Source organism: Cygnus atratus, chromosome 13, assembly GCF_013377495.2.
Source record: "Cygnus atratus isolate AKBS03 ecotype Queensland, Australia chromosome 13, CAtr_DNAZoo_HiC_assembly, whole genome shotgun sequence".
NCBI lineage: Eukaryota > Metazoa > Chordata > Aves > Anseriformes > Anatidae > Cygnus > Cygnus atratus.
Genome location: NC_066374.1, coordinates 12,984,300 through 12,999,607, shown reverse-complemented (window position 1 = coordinate 12,999,607; position 15,308 = coordinate 12,984,300). Strand labels below are relative to the sequence as shown.

Genomic DNA, 15,308 nt, shown 5'->3' with positions numbered 1-15,308 from the left:
ACCCAGCCTCGACAGCCAAGAAAATCTACCTGTTTCTACAAATCTTGTGGAAGCAGGATGGGGACAGCTCCTTCTGGGTTAGTGGAGGACAAGGCTGGAGCATGTGCCCCATCACTTTGAGGACCCACTTCGGAAAGAGAGGTTTTGAATGCACTCACCACAAACCCATTTAGCCATCAGCTGCTCCAGCTGAGAGAGACCATTCTCTGAGAGAAAGCAGTAGCTGTCGGGTTGGTGGCAGGTGGGTTTGTGGCTGGAATACATATGCTATTTTCACGACACGGGAGGCAGCTGCGGGTTCCCCAGCAGTCGGGGTGTCCCCATCCCAGTCCTGCCCCTCTGCCCGCAGGGCTCAGAGCTGCCTGCAGGCCCTGCCCGGGCCTCTGCAGTGCGGCTGATGCTGGGGGACGGGAAACCGTGATCCTTCCTATGAGCTAGAGGTGTTAATGCCTAATAAAGCTCTGGTTTGCACTCTGGCAGCCTGCTTACCGCAGAGCTGATGGGTCTTTTCTCTTTGCTAGGGTTAAGCGGTCACCATTTGTCAACCAAAAGCGGAAGTGAAATTCAGATGCTGTGAAGGTCTTTAAAAAAGCGACAGGGATGTGATAATCTGTCCCACATGAAAAGTTAACAAGAGTTTCCAAAAGCTGCAACCATCAATCTAGGGCTTGAGGCAGAAGGCTTTGTACTCATCTGTCTCTGGGCAAATACCTGGTGCCTCTACATACAAGCACCTGCCTTTCAGAAAGTTTCCACAGGTAAACAGGGGTCAGCTCAAGATGAGATCCTGCACCAGCTTGGCTGGACCCTGCTTTCATACTGTCTTTGTCCCTTCAACTCCTTTTTTAAAGCAGCTCCTTGCTTTGTACCAGCAGAAGCATGCCCCTGCCTGACCAGGGAGCGCATTACCCACGGGGGACCGCAGACTTTTATCTCATTCGGGGTGAATTTCACTTCTGTAGTGCCTAAGCTAATGTTTTGTGCCCCTGGATCAAAGCTAGGGAGCATCATTTGCATACCGTGGGTGAGGAGGCAGCAGACTGGAGACCATCACTCATCAGTGAAAGGATGATCATTGTTTGTTTAGCCCATTCCAGAATAATGGCTCTGCTGGGAACACCAACCCAGTATGCATCATATCTTTTATAGTATATATTAATTTAGTGTAGACATTAGGCCATCATTATTCCCTCCTTTTAATTCTCACGTATTAGCATTCAGGAGCAGTTTTAACCCAGCACACATCTTTGTTATTTTGTAATGTAAAATAAATAAAGCTGGAGGCAAATGTATTTTTTTTTTAAATAAATGACTGGGAGAGACTGATGGATATAAAGCACAGCAACATCTTTATAATTTTAAAGCTCGAATTTCAGAACACAGCATTTTCATTAAATGGTGCAATCCATTCATTTTGGAGAGACAGATATAAACAGAAGCAAATTAACTCAGTAGTTCTCATGCCTAGAATCTTTGTGATAAAATTGCCTATTATTGTGAGTGTAAATGTTTTCAAAAATAGTTGAGACAACTGGAAAAAAAAATAGGAAAGGCAGGATAGGTTGCTCAAGGATAAAAACCATAAAGACATCCCCTCCGAACACCACACGTAGCCGGTGAAATTACTTAAAGTGGACTGCAGGAGCCCTTTGAGAGGAGGAGAAAGGAGGCAGGCCATTTCTTTTTCTTCTTTTGATGATGGATGAAGGTCTGGGAGAGCAGCATCAAATTATTTCCTGTGCTGGCTGCTGTGCGTATTAGAAAATTCAGCTCTTGGCTGACAGGGACGGGGGCGGCAGAAGCAACAGGAGAGGGAGAGCTGGGCGCAAGGCGTCGGGGTGCGAACCGGGCCGCCAGGCCTGAGAGGCGACCCGGCGGGTGCAGGAGGGCTGGGCACCGGCTGCACATGGATGTACACGGGATGTCGGCCCGCCACAAGCCCGCGGAGCCCTCGTGTTTATTTTCAGAACGCGTAGTTGCCACCGGATCGCCTGCAGCCACCCGGGGCGTCGAGCAACCGCTGCCCCGGCACCCGAACCGGCGGGCAGGACCCCGGGCAAGGCGGCAGGGCCCGGGGCAGCGGTGCAGCCGCCCCTCGCCCGCCGGGGCACCGCGCTCCGTGGCGGCGCTGCCAGACCCCCGCTGAGGCGGCGGCAGCGCGTGCCCGGGCCCGGGGCGGAGCCGAGCCCGGGGCGGAGCCGTGCCGGGAGTCGGGAGGGGGGGGGGGGAACGGAGGCGGCGCGGGGGCTGCCGGGAAGGGCCGGTGGCGGCGGCGGCGGCGGAGGGGCGATGGCGGCGGAGCGCGGCCGGGGCTGCCCCCCGAGGCGGCGGCGGCTGTGAGCGAGCGGCGGCGGCTGTGAGCGAGCGGCGGCGATGTGCGGCGCGTCCGGCGACGATGGAGGACCGGTCGCACAAGGTGCTGCTGGCGCTGGTGATGCTCTTCCTGTTCGCGGTGATCGTGCTGCAGTACGTGTGCCCCGGCACCGAGTGCCAGCTCCTGCGGCTCCGCGCCCTCAGCCCCGCCGCCGCCGCCGACCCGTACCGGGCGGAGGACGAGACGCCGGCTCGCTTCGTGCCGCGCTTCAATTTCTCCGCCGGCGACCTGCTGCGGCGGGTGGACTTCAACATCAAGGGGGACGACCTGATCGTCTTCCTGCACATCCAGAAGACCGGCGGCACCACCTTCGGCCGCCACCTGGTCCGCAACATCCAGCTGGAGCAGCCGTGCGAGTGCCGCGCCGGGCAGAAGAAGTGCACCTGCCACCGGCCCGGTAAGCGGGAGACCTGGCTCTTCTCCCGCTTCTCCACCGGCTGGAGCTGCGGGCTGCACGCCGACTGGACCGAGCTCACCAACTGCGTGCCCTCCGTGGTGGACAGCAAGAAGGAGGTGCGGCTCCGGCCCTCCAGGTGAGCCGAGCCCACGCACCCCTCCTCCCGGGGCCTCGGCGGGGGCGAACGAAGCCTCCCGCCCCTCCGTGCTGCGAGCCGGCCGCCTGTAAGGGATGGCCCGCGGGCTGCCGCCGTCCTAAAGGTCTCCGCGGGCCGCCGGCGGCCGGCCGAAGCTGCGAGCCCCTCGCACGGTGCTGCCCGGCCCCGGCCCCGGCCCGGCTGCCCCGGGGCTCCCCGAGTCCCTTGAGCAGCCCCTGTGCCCCGGGGCTTTTCAGCCTCAGCGTGCTGAGCCTGGTGCCCAGAGAGAAATGCTGGTGTTAGGAGGAACTGGGAGCCGCTGTGTGCCGTTAGGGCTGAAGTTTAGGTTGCGCGAACGGCAGCCTTGCGAGTTAAAGGTTATTCCTAGGACTGAATATCGCCCGCAAGTATTGCCGTTGTCCTCCAGCCCTATCCCCTTTATTTTGGGCTTGCCTTTTTGGATTTTAGCGGCGCTGCTTTTCTTCGTCCCTGCGCTTCCCGTAGAAGTTGCTGACCTAACCTGACCGTAGCTGTCTGGTTGCCTAAAGGCTGCCGCTGCGTTTCCAGAGCCCGGCTGGCTGGTTCTCCGAGCGGCGAGGGCCTCCTTCCCGTGCGCTCCCAGGGCGGTGCGGTGGCAGCACACCTTCGGTTGTAACCCACCTCGGAGCTTGTCCGCGGCTGTGCGTGCAGCCACACCGTGCAGCGGAACGGCTCGGGGTTTCAGTGTCTTTTCGCATTGCTTTGCTGGGAAATTAGAAACTGGGGTATCACTCCTCTTGCGCTGTTAGATTAATGGCAGGTCCCCTTACAATGAGGGTACTGTTATATATCATGCTGTCTGAAGTCAAGTCTAAGCACAGATTCAGTTGAAATAGAGTGCGATTTCTTTATAGAATTCTTTTTATATAGCGTGACACCACACTGCCATCTAGTAGAAAAATGGTTAGCGTCATTATCTTCCTGTAGCCTAGATGAAGCTCTTCATGAGGCTTAGCTATTGTGATTCTCGCTCTTTTGTTTTCCCTACTGCCTTAAAATTTAATTGTCTCTTTTTTGTGGCACTCCATTTGCAAACATCAGGAACTAATTCTTTGCCCTCTGGGCACATTATCTTCCCAGTTTCCCAGGCTGTGTAGTTTATTTTACCTGTCATGTAAATGCATTGTTTGCCGGCAGAAATGGAAACGCGTAACGTGACGTCTCTTTCGCTAAACATCTTCAAGTGATCTTTCTTTCTCTCCCCCTAGAGATGGGCCTGGTCTGCAGAGTTGTAGCTGTGGGGCACGGAGTCCTTTCGCTGCCCAGAGGCGCAGGGTCCCCTCTGTGCTCAGGGTTAGTCCTGCCCTCTGGAAAAATGTCCTCGTCCTGTCCTCATCCTCGGCCAGCCACCTTAGGCAGAAGGAAATGCCAGGCTTGGAGAGCTGAGTTGTTTGTGGCTTTTGGCTTTGGCTGATTTACCCCCACTCCCCCCCCCCCCCCCCGCCCCCCCTTTTTGGATTACCAAACATGCTTTTCTGAGTCAAAACAGAACTGTTGCATGTACCTTCCCAGGAGCTCACAGCGACGGTTCCTCGTCCAGCAATGCCGTGTGTGTCATCACAACCGACGTAGAGAGGTCCTGAGGCCTTGTGACTTGGGATGGAAGCTGAAAAGGATGAAAATGCAGCTGTGATGGTTTTGTGTTAGGTGTAGGTCTACCCTATAAAAGCCTGCTTTGAAATCATGTTGCATTTTTAATAACCTAATTACGCAGGTTGCTTAGTAGCTACAGTTGTTCTCCCAAATAATGTTTTGACAAGCGATTATTTGGACTGCAACTTCTAGATGTTTAAAATACAGCAGGAGACGTTCTGAAACGAACAATGGTCCCTTCAAGTCTTCCTACACATTGTAACGTCTCGTGATTAATTTTATTTTGCATTCTCGATTTAGCAACATTCGGTTGACAACTAGTTAAGTAGCACCTATTCCGAGTGCCAGTAACAGACAGTCATCTAAGCACTTTCTGGGCAGATAATGGCTTCTTTCAGAGTAGTGGTAGGTGTGGGATGAGGGTGTCTGGGCAGAGGAGCCGTGCTGGCTGGCTGGGGCTCTGAGCAGGGCCAGCCTGGCTGTTCCTGTGCTGTGGTCATTGGGGGAAGCCTGAATGGTACTGGCAGGGAGGGAAGGGAAAAATCCCTCTCTGCTTGAGTCCTGAGTGAAGGGCGCAGCTTGGAGGAGGAAGGAGGGGGTGCAAGGCCTGGCTGGGGTCCATCGTCAGGGCAGGGAACGGGGTTCAGTCAGGAGCAGAGGACCACAGCTTCCTCACGTGAAGCTTGGCTAGGCAAGGATGGGAATTCCTGTGTTTATAGTCAAGGTGATTAAAAAATGGGCACCTGCTCTAAGGGTGGTTTGAATGACTTGGTAGCTTTATAACGCAGTCTGTAGTTACCACATCTGGGCTGCCTAGCCTTGTTTGGGAATAGCCAGGTGAGAGGTGGTTGTTCCAGCAAACGTCTTAGCTTGCATTTATGCGTGATTACTTTGCGTGGAGGTTTGTGATGAGGAGCATGGGGAGTCTACTTCTCTTGAGGCTGGTTAGATTGGTGATTAGCTGGACCATTCCCTAGGAGCCTCTGCATTTGTTTAAAAGTTGAGCCTTTGTTTAGGAAGTCCAGAAGATGCCCAGTCTGGGATCTCTGTGGCTCAGCACCAGGTACCCGAGCATCACCATGGTATGATGCGATGGGATCAGCCTTGGGGCTGTGCCCATGAGGAATCTAGTTGGCTGGCGCATTCCTTCTTCAGCCTCTGCTCTTCTCTCATCAGTAGTCTGCTTGTGTTTTCTTTAGGAACTGCAGGGTTGAAGGGCACGTTGCTGCTCTGGGGTAGAAGTACTCAGGGTGGCTGTTTGTGATAGGTTTTTATTTTGGATTTAACACAATGATGCTTTCCTGTCTCTAAGCATGTAGATTCCCCAAATTTGCTTTTCTTTTTAGTGGTGCCTGCGCTGCTTAATATGAAGTAAGTAGATAAACAGAGCTCCCTTTTTTTCCTTCAGGCCTTCCTTGCCATAGAGGAACATAAGTCTGTGTGTGGGGGGAAAGGGATTTTTTTTTTCCTCCCCTCTCCCATCAGGGTGCGTATTCTGTCGGCCTCCTTCCTGCTTGCCGCCTGTTCCATCAGTGCTGAAGGCTGTTCACCTCTTCCTCGTCCTCCTGGCTGCCTCTCCCTGCAGCTGGCTTTGCCTTCAGCTGATGGGGATGGGAACGGAGCAGCAGCACTGCAGCCTCCGGAAATCTTGGGAGAGGGAAGGGGGAACGTACAGGCGGGGCTGATGCTTTGGGCTCTCTGGATTTGCTGCCTGGGAGGTTGGTGGAGTGGGCTGATGGTGGTGGCAGAAAGGAGTGGGTTGTCTCGGCCGCTTGGCATCAGTGGTGAGAAAGGAGAAATGTGCCTTTTCCTAGTCAGGAGTGACTGACTTGGGTCACTTGATTGATTGTGGAAGCCTCAAAGCTTTTGGCACGCCAAACTGAAGCAGCATCCAAAGTAACTGTGCGTGAGAGCATCACACAACAGATTTCACTCAGCTCTGGCTAATTATTATGGGAGGTATCTACCAAACTTGTCTATAGCAATAAATCCAACGGCACCGTTGTAAGAAACAAAAGGGCTTGGGGTTAGGCTGGCAAATGTAATGAGACGTAGGAGCAAATACTGATACCTGCACACTTAAGTGGTGTCGTGGCTTCATACCCTCATCGGGTGAGAGATGTGGCTGTGGGCGAAGGTCAGGCTAACTCAGCGTCCCTCCTGGCTGGTGTTGAAGGGAAGAGATTGTCTCTGTTGGGAGGAGAGCAAGCCTGGAGCCAGGAAGTCTGCGACTGGAAGAAATGTTACATTGCTGGTAGAGGCCTGTTGGACCAGGAGCAGGGATGCAAGTTACTGGTTTTTGGGAAGCCTGACGCTGGCACCAGATCGTTGTGATGTGTGGCAAAAGCCCCTGGCAGCGTGTGGATGTTCTTGCCTTGTCCCTTGATGTTGGTTAAACTCTTCCAAATTACATCTTACGAAAATCTAAAGAAAAGATGCATTAAAACGTTTTCCAGCACACTGGAAGCATTTACTGTGTTTGGCTCCTTTGGCTGAGCAGATTAATCCCCGTGTTCTTGGAAATGTGGTGGGATTTGCATTTGCAAATCTGAGGTCCTTTGCCATGTGTGTGGCTCCTTGCAAGCCGGCCCTCTGGCAGAGCCCCTGGAAGAAGGTGGCTTAGCTGCAGCAAGCGTTACCGTCAGCAGTGGCAATGCTGGTGGCATCTCTGCTCCTCCTGGAGCAGGGTGGGCCCTGTGCTTGGGTTTTCCCAGCAGGCTGCTTCTGCCTGGAGGGGGGGAAGTCACGTAGCAGAAATTGTTCTGGGGGTTTTGCAACCTAGAGGGAGAGGCTCGCTCAACAGCGGCTGCTGGACAGCCGTGCGAGGGACTGAGCTCCACCAGCTCACCTGCGCCGGTGCTAACCCAGGTGGGATTTGGGAAATAGTTAAGCCTCGCAAATTGGCGCGATATCTCCTCATCCTACAAGGGGTTTAGTGAAGTCCCAAGGTGCTCCGAGGCGTGGGGCCGATGCTAAAGACCAGCTTCCTTCCAGCTTTGGCAGGAGGTGTACAATTTCAAACCTCTGGATGCTGATGGAGCAGAAACTCTTTCCAAGGATGCGCCTTCCAGCCAGAGAGCAGTAAAACCCCTGCTTGCTGGTGCTTGGTCTGTGCCAGGGCTGGCTTCTCACCGCAGCTTTTCTTGTGGGGCCAGCTGAGCTTTCCTCCTGCCCGGCGGCACTTCTCCGTCTGGCTATGTGTGAATTAGACGATCTGGTGGTTATCGCTTATCCACAGAATTGGCAGTTGAAAGGCTGGAAATAAAGAAAAGGAGAAGGGCTGGAAGCGAGGTGTGAGGGTCCTGCAGAAAAAAGCGTGCAGGGGAGCACGCCTGCCCTTGAAACGCTCCTGGGTGAGGCTCCCAGGAAACCTCTGCAGCAGCTGTAACAGCGCAGAAATAACCACGCGGTCGCGGCAGTGCTGTGAGGCCTGGGTGATGCCACGCCGCTTGGTTTATCAGTGGGATTCCGTGAACGACCTGGCTTCTTTCGGTTCGGAGCCACGAGATGAGATGCGGGTGGCGCAGCGGGCATCGCCTGGTGACCTGCTAACGTGCTGCTGTTGGTTTCCCTTCTGTCACCTGGGCAGAGACGAGCTGGGTCTGGTTTCGTGGTGTTGGGCTCAGCAGCCTGGCCAAAAAGGAGCCTGGAGGGAAGGGCAGGAGATTGCTGCCATAAATAAGTCATTCCTTGGCCTAATCCTGTTGCAGGGCCCTGTCTTGAAGGTCCTGATTGTGAACTTAAACTCACGTTTTTTAAGTTTGGACGGTAGGACCTAGCTCTCTAAATTGATGCTGCTGGTTTCGCAAATAGTGTTGGACTTCTTAAAGGCTATCTTAAAAGGATTAAAAAAATCATTTTCCCTATTAGGTCTCTTCATTTCTGCTGTAAATCTTTATTAAAGCGCAAATTGACTTTTTGTTATTTAAAAGTATGTTTCCTACTGTCTTTTATTTTAACTTCGGAAAACGTGTGTGTGGGTGGAGAGTCGATGTTATTTAACGCACAAATAAATGCCAGTGATTGCAGCAGAGCAAGAGGCGAGGCAGAGATGCTCTTCCCTGCATTGTTTGTTCCGTTTGTTATCCAGGTCAGTCCTTCCTAAAGAACAGAGTGGGAATGTGAACACCATGGCGCGGTGCTGTTGTACTAAGACACACGAGCGCTTCTCGTTGAAAAGGTGCCTTTCTGCTAATTTTTCTGGGAATTTATAAATATTAAAAGGAAACTAAAAATACATGCTTCAACTGTATTAAAATAGACACAGATTGTGCCATGTGATTCCTCTTCATAACTTGATAACCTTTATTAAAGGTTATCAAAGGCACTTTGAAGTCGAGCATCACCAATAGGTTATTTGTTTTTATTAAAAGACAGATTTTTTAAGTTTAACAAGTTGAACGTTGGTTCTGAGGTATATTAACTGAAATTAATTTGTCCCTCATTTATTTCATCTGAATTGTCAGGAATCATGTTCTCTACTGATGTAAATGTCGGCAAAAAGGACTTATTAGTAGACTTGATTGCTTTTTAAATTTAACTAGCAGAGATGCACTGGCATGCCTAAGAGAATTGGTCTGTTTCTTGTGAACAGTTCAGTGCCTAATGAATCACTTCAATGTACTTTTCTGAAGGAAAGCAGAGCAATTTAAATGTGCAATGCATTGATTTACCTCAAATGGATTAGGCCTCTGTGTGCAATCCTTTGCATTAATTTACTTTCTCCACAACCATAATAATAAAGGTAGCGTTTCTGTACAGTATCAGCCCAAATTAGCTTGCATAACTTGCTAGAAAGCAAAATAATAATATCTAGTTGAATACTGAATGCAGGAAAGGGTCCTTCTGAGATCGCGTGGGTATTCGGCAGTGCTGTCCCAGCACTGGGGTGGCGGGCTGCGTGTGTGCCCCCTGCAAGCGCTGATCGAGCGTAGTGATGAGAGAGGTGTTTCCAAGGCACTGATGATTTTCTAACCTTCTTATAGGGAAAAAAATAGCAGTAATTTGATGCAATTTTATTTTTTTTGTGTGTATATGTGGCCAGGTCTGTGGGTTTGTTGTTCTTTTTTTTTCCTTTTTTTTTTTGGTTTTGTTTTAAGTAACTGTGGGAGCGGTACAAAAAGCTGGGACTCCACCAGGCAGGTCTGAGTGCGTTTTCTTGCTGTAGTCGCTTCTCTGTCCCCTTCCCCCTCCCTGCTAGCGTCGGATCTGTGCGGCGACAGCCTTGGGCTGGCTCTGTCCTCCCTGAGCAGCCAGGGCCCTGGGTGCAGACCTCCGGGCAGCTCCTCATTTCCACACTTAGCCGCAGAAATGGCGGCCGCTTTGTCTGCGCTGCGGGGGCCGCTGGGGCCGAGGAGCCCTCCCGGCTCAGCCTTTTTTGGAACTGCCCATGCACGCTCCCCGCGTACCGGAGAGGATTAATTTCCTCCCGCTTCTCATCGCGGGGCTGCTGCCTGCTCCCTCCCTTCTTCGCTCCCTGGCTGCGTCTGCGAAGCTGGCGAGGACACGGGTGCGGGATGGCGCTCGGACGAGTGGGCTTTGGTGTGGAAGGAGGAGGGTCACCAGCAAGTCCCGCGCCGCTCCTGCCCTCTTCCTCCTCCTCCTCGACCTGCCAGCGAGCGTGGTTCGCTGTTCGTGATTGATTTGCTGATGCTGGCCATTGTACAGTGTGTTCTGGGATTAATAGGGTAGCACCAAATTATTCAGGCATTATTGAAATGAATCACAGTTGAGATGAGTAATAAGTAGCAGACTTTTTTATTTATGAATAATTAACACAGTAAAATTTTTCTTAAACAGCCATGAAGAAATGATTTAATTTCTACTGTGAGCACTCTGTAAGATTAATGAAAGATAATTGCATTTGTTAATGTGAGACTAAGAAGCCAAAGCAGTGTATGTATATTTTTGCGTTTAAGTTCATACTGCAGATGTAAACAGTAAAAGTGTAATTTTTTCGCACTGGGTAGGACCTGTGTTTAACATCCAGTGTATGGTTTTTGTTTGTTTCAAAATAAAAAGTCAGTTGGTAAACACTTAACTCGCTGTTTCCATACACTTAGGTGTCTCTGGGTGGGTAGTGTATATAAGCGAGTAACAAGATGATGTTTTTGAATGAGTGATGATTAGGATTAGCTTTTTCTTCTTCCCTGACTCCAGCCTTCTTCCTCAGCCATTCATGCTTTTAAAGACAGAATCCATTTAAGATATTGCTTGTATACAGCTTTGAGTGAAATCTCCATTTTTTTTTTTCAAGACTAAATAAATCATTAGTATTTAGAGGACCTATAAGTCGTAAGATCCATTAGGGGTGAGACTCATCACATTGCTTCTTGGTTCTCAGCTGCTTGTGCAACTGTGGAGGAGCCAAACTTTGATGTCATATAGCTAAACATATGCAGCTATGAGAGAGAGAATCTTGCAGCATTAAATGATTTTGCGCATTTCCATAAAAGCATGAAGATAGCAATGCCTTTCATGAGATCCTTGTAGCAAATGCTCCTAATTTTCCATAATCAAAAGGGCTGTGAAGTTTTGATGTTCTTAGAGGTCCAAGTAGCTGGAAGATCAATTCTCCTTTATTCCATTTTGTGCTGGATAAATTAAAACACTGCTGCTCCTAGCAGCGGGAATCTGCTCTTTGAAACTGCAATTTGAACTGTGGGATCCTTCAGCAAACACCCAAATCAAGTGAGTAAAGCACTCTTTGGGACTATTTTCTCCAAGCTTCCTTATCTTCAGGGTAAAGCAGCTGTTTTAACCCTCTGCTAAGGAAAGCGAAGTTTCTCTGGTTAAATGCAGAGAAGTTGCTTCTGAGAGTTCCTTTTTCAGGTTAACTGAGGGGAGAGAATCCTTAAGCAGGTCTAGGTGAGGTTAATCTAATCTGTGTGATACCTAAAACCCCTCTGCTTAAGAAACTAAGACTTAGGTGGAAGTGGTTAAAACATTGCCTTCTGTTTGCTTCCTCACGCTCTCTGTTCGCCTGTGGGAAAGCTACTCCCTGGAGCAATCCTCAGCTAATCTGGGGCTGTTTTTTCCTTTCTTGTGGGTTCAGAGAAAGTTATTGGGAATGTGTTTGTGTCCCACTTGAGCAAAAATTACCAGGTAACACGTCTCTAACTTCCTTCGGCAAGCAGCTACCTCGTTCATTACGTGGAAGATGCTGCGGGGCTGCTGCTGAGGACATCAGTGGGGCTGGCTGTGGGTGGAGGCATCTGTCCGTGCAGCGCTCCCAAAAAGCGGCAGGCATCGTTCCTCCTTCGGCCGGTGTCGGCAACTGCGGGTAGGGAGGAAGACGGCTGCATGGCTTCTGCGCTTCCCCAAGCTGTTTGTTTTTCTGTGGGGGTGTTGGATCTAATCAGTGTAGTGGTAGCACAGAGAAGTAAGACAAAAGTGCTCAAGGAAATGTCAGACGCAACAGGATGCGTCTGCCTGATGGTAGCTGAGTGACTTGCAAAAACATAAATGGCATAAATTAGGCTTTAACTCTGTCAGTTCTAGTATGCTGCGAGTCAGTTGCCGGTACAACAAGAACTATTTGTTTGCATGGCCTACCCATTACGTTTTCTGTTTTCGTAGTCACGCATCTTTAGCTGAAACTTCAGTAGTTTTTTGAATTTTGGTGACTTCAAATAACTTTCGGTCGATAAAATGTGGGGTATAGTTTTGGCTTTCAAATAAAAGTGACTTAAAGGGCAGTTGTTTGGCTTTTTGGAGGAAGGTACTGCTGGGGTCTGTCTACTTGGCTCTGGTCTGCGTGGGAGAAAAGTGGAGGATAAACAAGCGAGTGGGATTGAATAAGCCAGGACTGTACAGCTGGCTCTGTTCCAGAGCTGGGGTGAGTCCTGCCTCCATCACCAGACCTGTCCTCCTCCTCTCAGCCTCTGGCTTGTCAGCTTAATTCAGCTCTTTGCATCAGGATTTCTGTGTGTATGTAGCATGAAGGATCTTTGATTTCCTGGCCTGGTTTCCCTCCAACAAAAGAAAGAGGAAAGCTTGCTGACCACGTAGCTGCTGGCACGTGGTCACGCCAGAACTCTTGCATCTTCTGTAATTTTTCATCCATGTTCATGGATGAAGCAGTTTCAGACTTTGCTCTTTGGAAAGAACAACTTGGAAAAATCAGAAGCCCAGTAGGCTTGCCCTAGAGTATGGCCCTAAGCATGTCCTAAAGGTGTGTCTGTGAGGCCAGTGCTCTGGCTTGTAGAAGAGCATAGCGAGAAGAGCTAGGGACCTGTTCCTAAATAGGAGACACTAGGTATGTAACACCAGATGTCCTGACCAAAGCCATCAGGACTGCAGCATTGGTGCTCTGCTTTAAGCTTGTATTGTCTGCTCACAATGTGTCGCTGTTATGGCCACAGCCCCTCAGAGCAGGTATCTCATTTTCTTATCTTTTGAACAGTGTTCATTTGCAAATATATCCTATAGAGCCATTTCAATCGGTCCTACTTCTGGAACAGATGACAGACCCTAGGTGAGTCCATCTTCTTGAGTATAACCTGCATTTTGCAAAGTATAGTTATAAATGCCTTTTTTCCTTATCCTCATTTCCAGAGGAGAGGAAAGGCAGAGAGAACAAATGAAAAGAGTAGCTGCACCTGCAGCTGCTTCTCCTGAGAAGTTGGCGTGCTTTCCATTCTGCTAGTCGCATTTTGGATGTCAGCAGTGTTGGGGGCTGGAATATGATCACTCTCAGAATTTTATGGATAGAGGCAACTTCCTTCCTGCTTTAGATTTATGGGGTAGTGCTGAGATTCAGCTAGTAATACCTGCTGGATTTTGGAGGCTGCAGCTTGTTAGCAGTGATGTAGGACAGCTGAAGGACAGGGCTATGACTAGGGATGAATTTAAACTGGGGAATAGTTCTGCAGGCTGTCTTACTACCCAGTGTTTTCCAAGATATTCAACGTGCTACCACATGCAAGAAGGAATAGCAGTTTTTCTAGAAGTACAGTCATCAGAAAATGTCGTACAGCAAATGCTTGAGCGCTCTTCTGTTTGGATTACTGAGCTCCTTTGTAACTTGCAAGGACAAAAGAGTGTGAACAACTACCCTTGTTTGTGAGCTTGGCTTACCGTGTTTGTTGGACCTGAGGTTTGGTACAGTACAGCTTTTGGAAAATTCACCCTTAATCTTTTTTATTTAGTTGTTTATTGGGATGTTTAACTCATGCACATAACCGAGAATAGTGCTGATATTTCTGGAGAAGGATTTTGGAAGGAGGTTGCGCATCAGCAGGTTTAAGATGCCCACAAACCATATCTTGTCAAGCCTGAACACTATGGTGCGTACAAAAGTGCTTAAATATATTGCTTAAGCATATACTTAGCTTAAATGTATTGCTAAAGGCTCTGCAGGATAGGGGTCAGTATAATGGCACGAGCCCCTCTTGCTGCCATGGGGTGCTGAAGTTTCCTGCTCTGCAGAGTTAGGATTTCCCTGTGTTGTGGATGTCTTTGTTCTGGTTCTCCTTTGAGATGCTAGCTTTCCCTGCTGTAATTCTCCTTTTCCTATAACTTCAGCTGTGTGCTTACCAAGAGGAGCAGTGTGTGTAGGGTCTGGAGACTTGCTGAGAAAAATGAAAACTGAGGTTCCCTGTTAAAAGGCCCAAAGACGTAGAGAGCAGCTCGGGTGAGCTGATGCATCCACGTGATGATGTCTGTCCTAACTAGCATGTCAAGTTTGGGCTGGGGACCTGGAAATCCAGAAGGTGCAGCTGTTCCAGGCTCTGCGTAACATCCAAGCCTCTGCAGGCAGAGGCTGCAGTAACAGATGCCTTTCCTGGGTGGGCTTGATTTGGATTTTCAGGAGGATGTGAGTTTTAGATGACTTTCGACTTCTATGATTCATCCATTCTGTGATTCTATGAGTTTCCACCAGCACGTGGGAGAGCAGATCCAAAAGGCCAGCTCCATCTGAGCTGAATCCAGACCTCGTGTCAGCCAATCCCTTCTATAAAATCAGTCAGTGTATCAGGCAGCGCAGAGGTAAAAAGATAGAAAGGACTTGAGAATAGCTGAGCTCATGGAGAGATAAAAATTTCTCAGAGCCTGGATTATGGAAGGATCCGGTTATTTGTAAAATATATAAGCAGATTCTGTGCTTCGGCCACAGCGGCTCAGCAGCGGTTCTGGAGGATTTGAAGGCAGCGCCTGCTCGGCCCTTCCTGCCGCTGCTGCCCCAGGCAGGGCTGCAGTCTGGGCATCGAGGTTTCAGGCTTACAACAGCTTCTGTATTAAATGCTGCACATTAACTGGACTTTGGAGACTGCCACTGTATTCTTTTTTAAGGAATCTAAGGTTCTCTTGTTTCTTGTCTGAAGGTTTATATTTGCTTTTTCTGTCATGTTATGTTATTGTCCTGGAAATAGCAGGACAGTTTTGCTTCTGCTTTTCCCATCTGTCACCTGAAGTCATGGTTTCCTTAGGGTGAATTGATTCCTGCAATAAACCTGTGTATTCAGGAAAGAGTTATGGGTATGAGGTACAGTATCATCCTTCACTTTTTCCCTTACAGTAAAAATATTTAATGTCCTATATAAAGTTACATCAAGATAAGTGAAATTCAGATCTCTTTACTCCTGTGATTAAAAGATCTTTTTAAGGGTATTTATATATCTTGTGATACATGATAGAATTCCAGTACTTGTACTCATTGCTTATAATGGAAGTCAGGTTGATTAAACCTGGGATCTGACACCTCGTGATGATTGATGCTCCAGCTGAAATCTGATCATCAGAAGAAACTAAAGCAGTCTGGAACGAGG

At 49.5% G+C, this 15,308-nt stretch overlaps 1 protein-coding gene across 1 annotated transcript in view; it reads left to right on the top strand.

Moving 5' to 3' along the window:
• Window positions 1–2,283: 2,283 nt before the first annotated feature.
• The window catches only part of HS6ST2 (heparan sulfate 6-O-sulfotransferase 2), a 130,575-nt gene continuing 117,550 nt past the window's right edge, over window positions 2,284–15,308 (top strand). Inside the window, exon 1 of the mRNA XM_035541757.2 lies at window positions 2,284–2,907. Within this exon, the coding sequence (XP_035397650.1) occupies window positions 2,396–2,907 (512 nt within the window). The 5' untranslated portion in view covers window positions 2,284–2,395. The remainder of the gene's footprint in view (window positions 2,908–15,308) is intronic.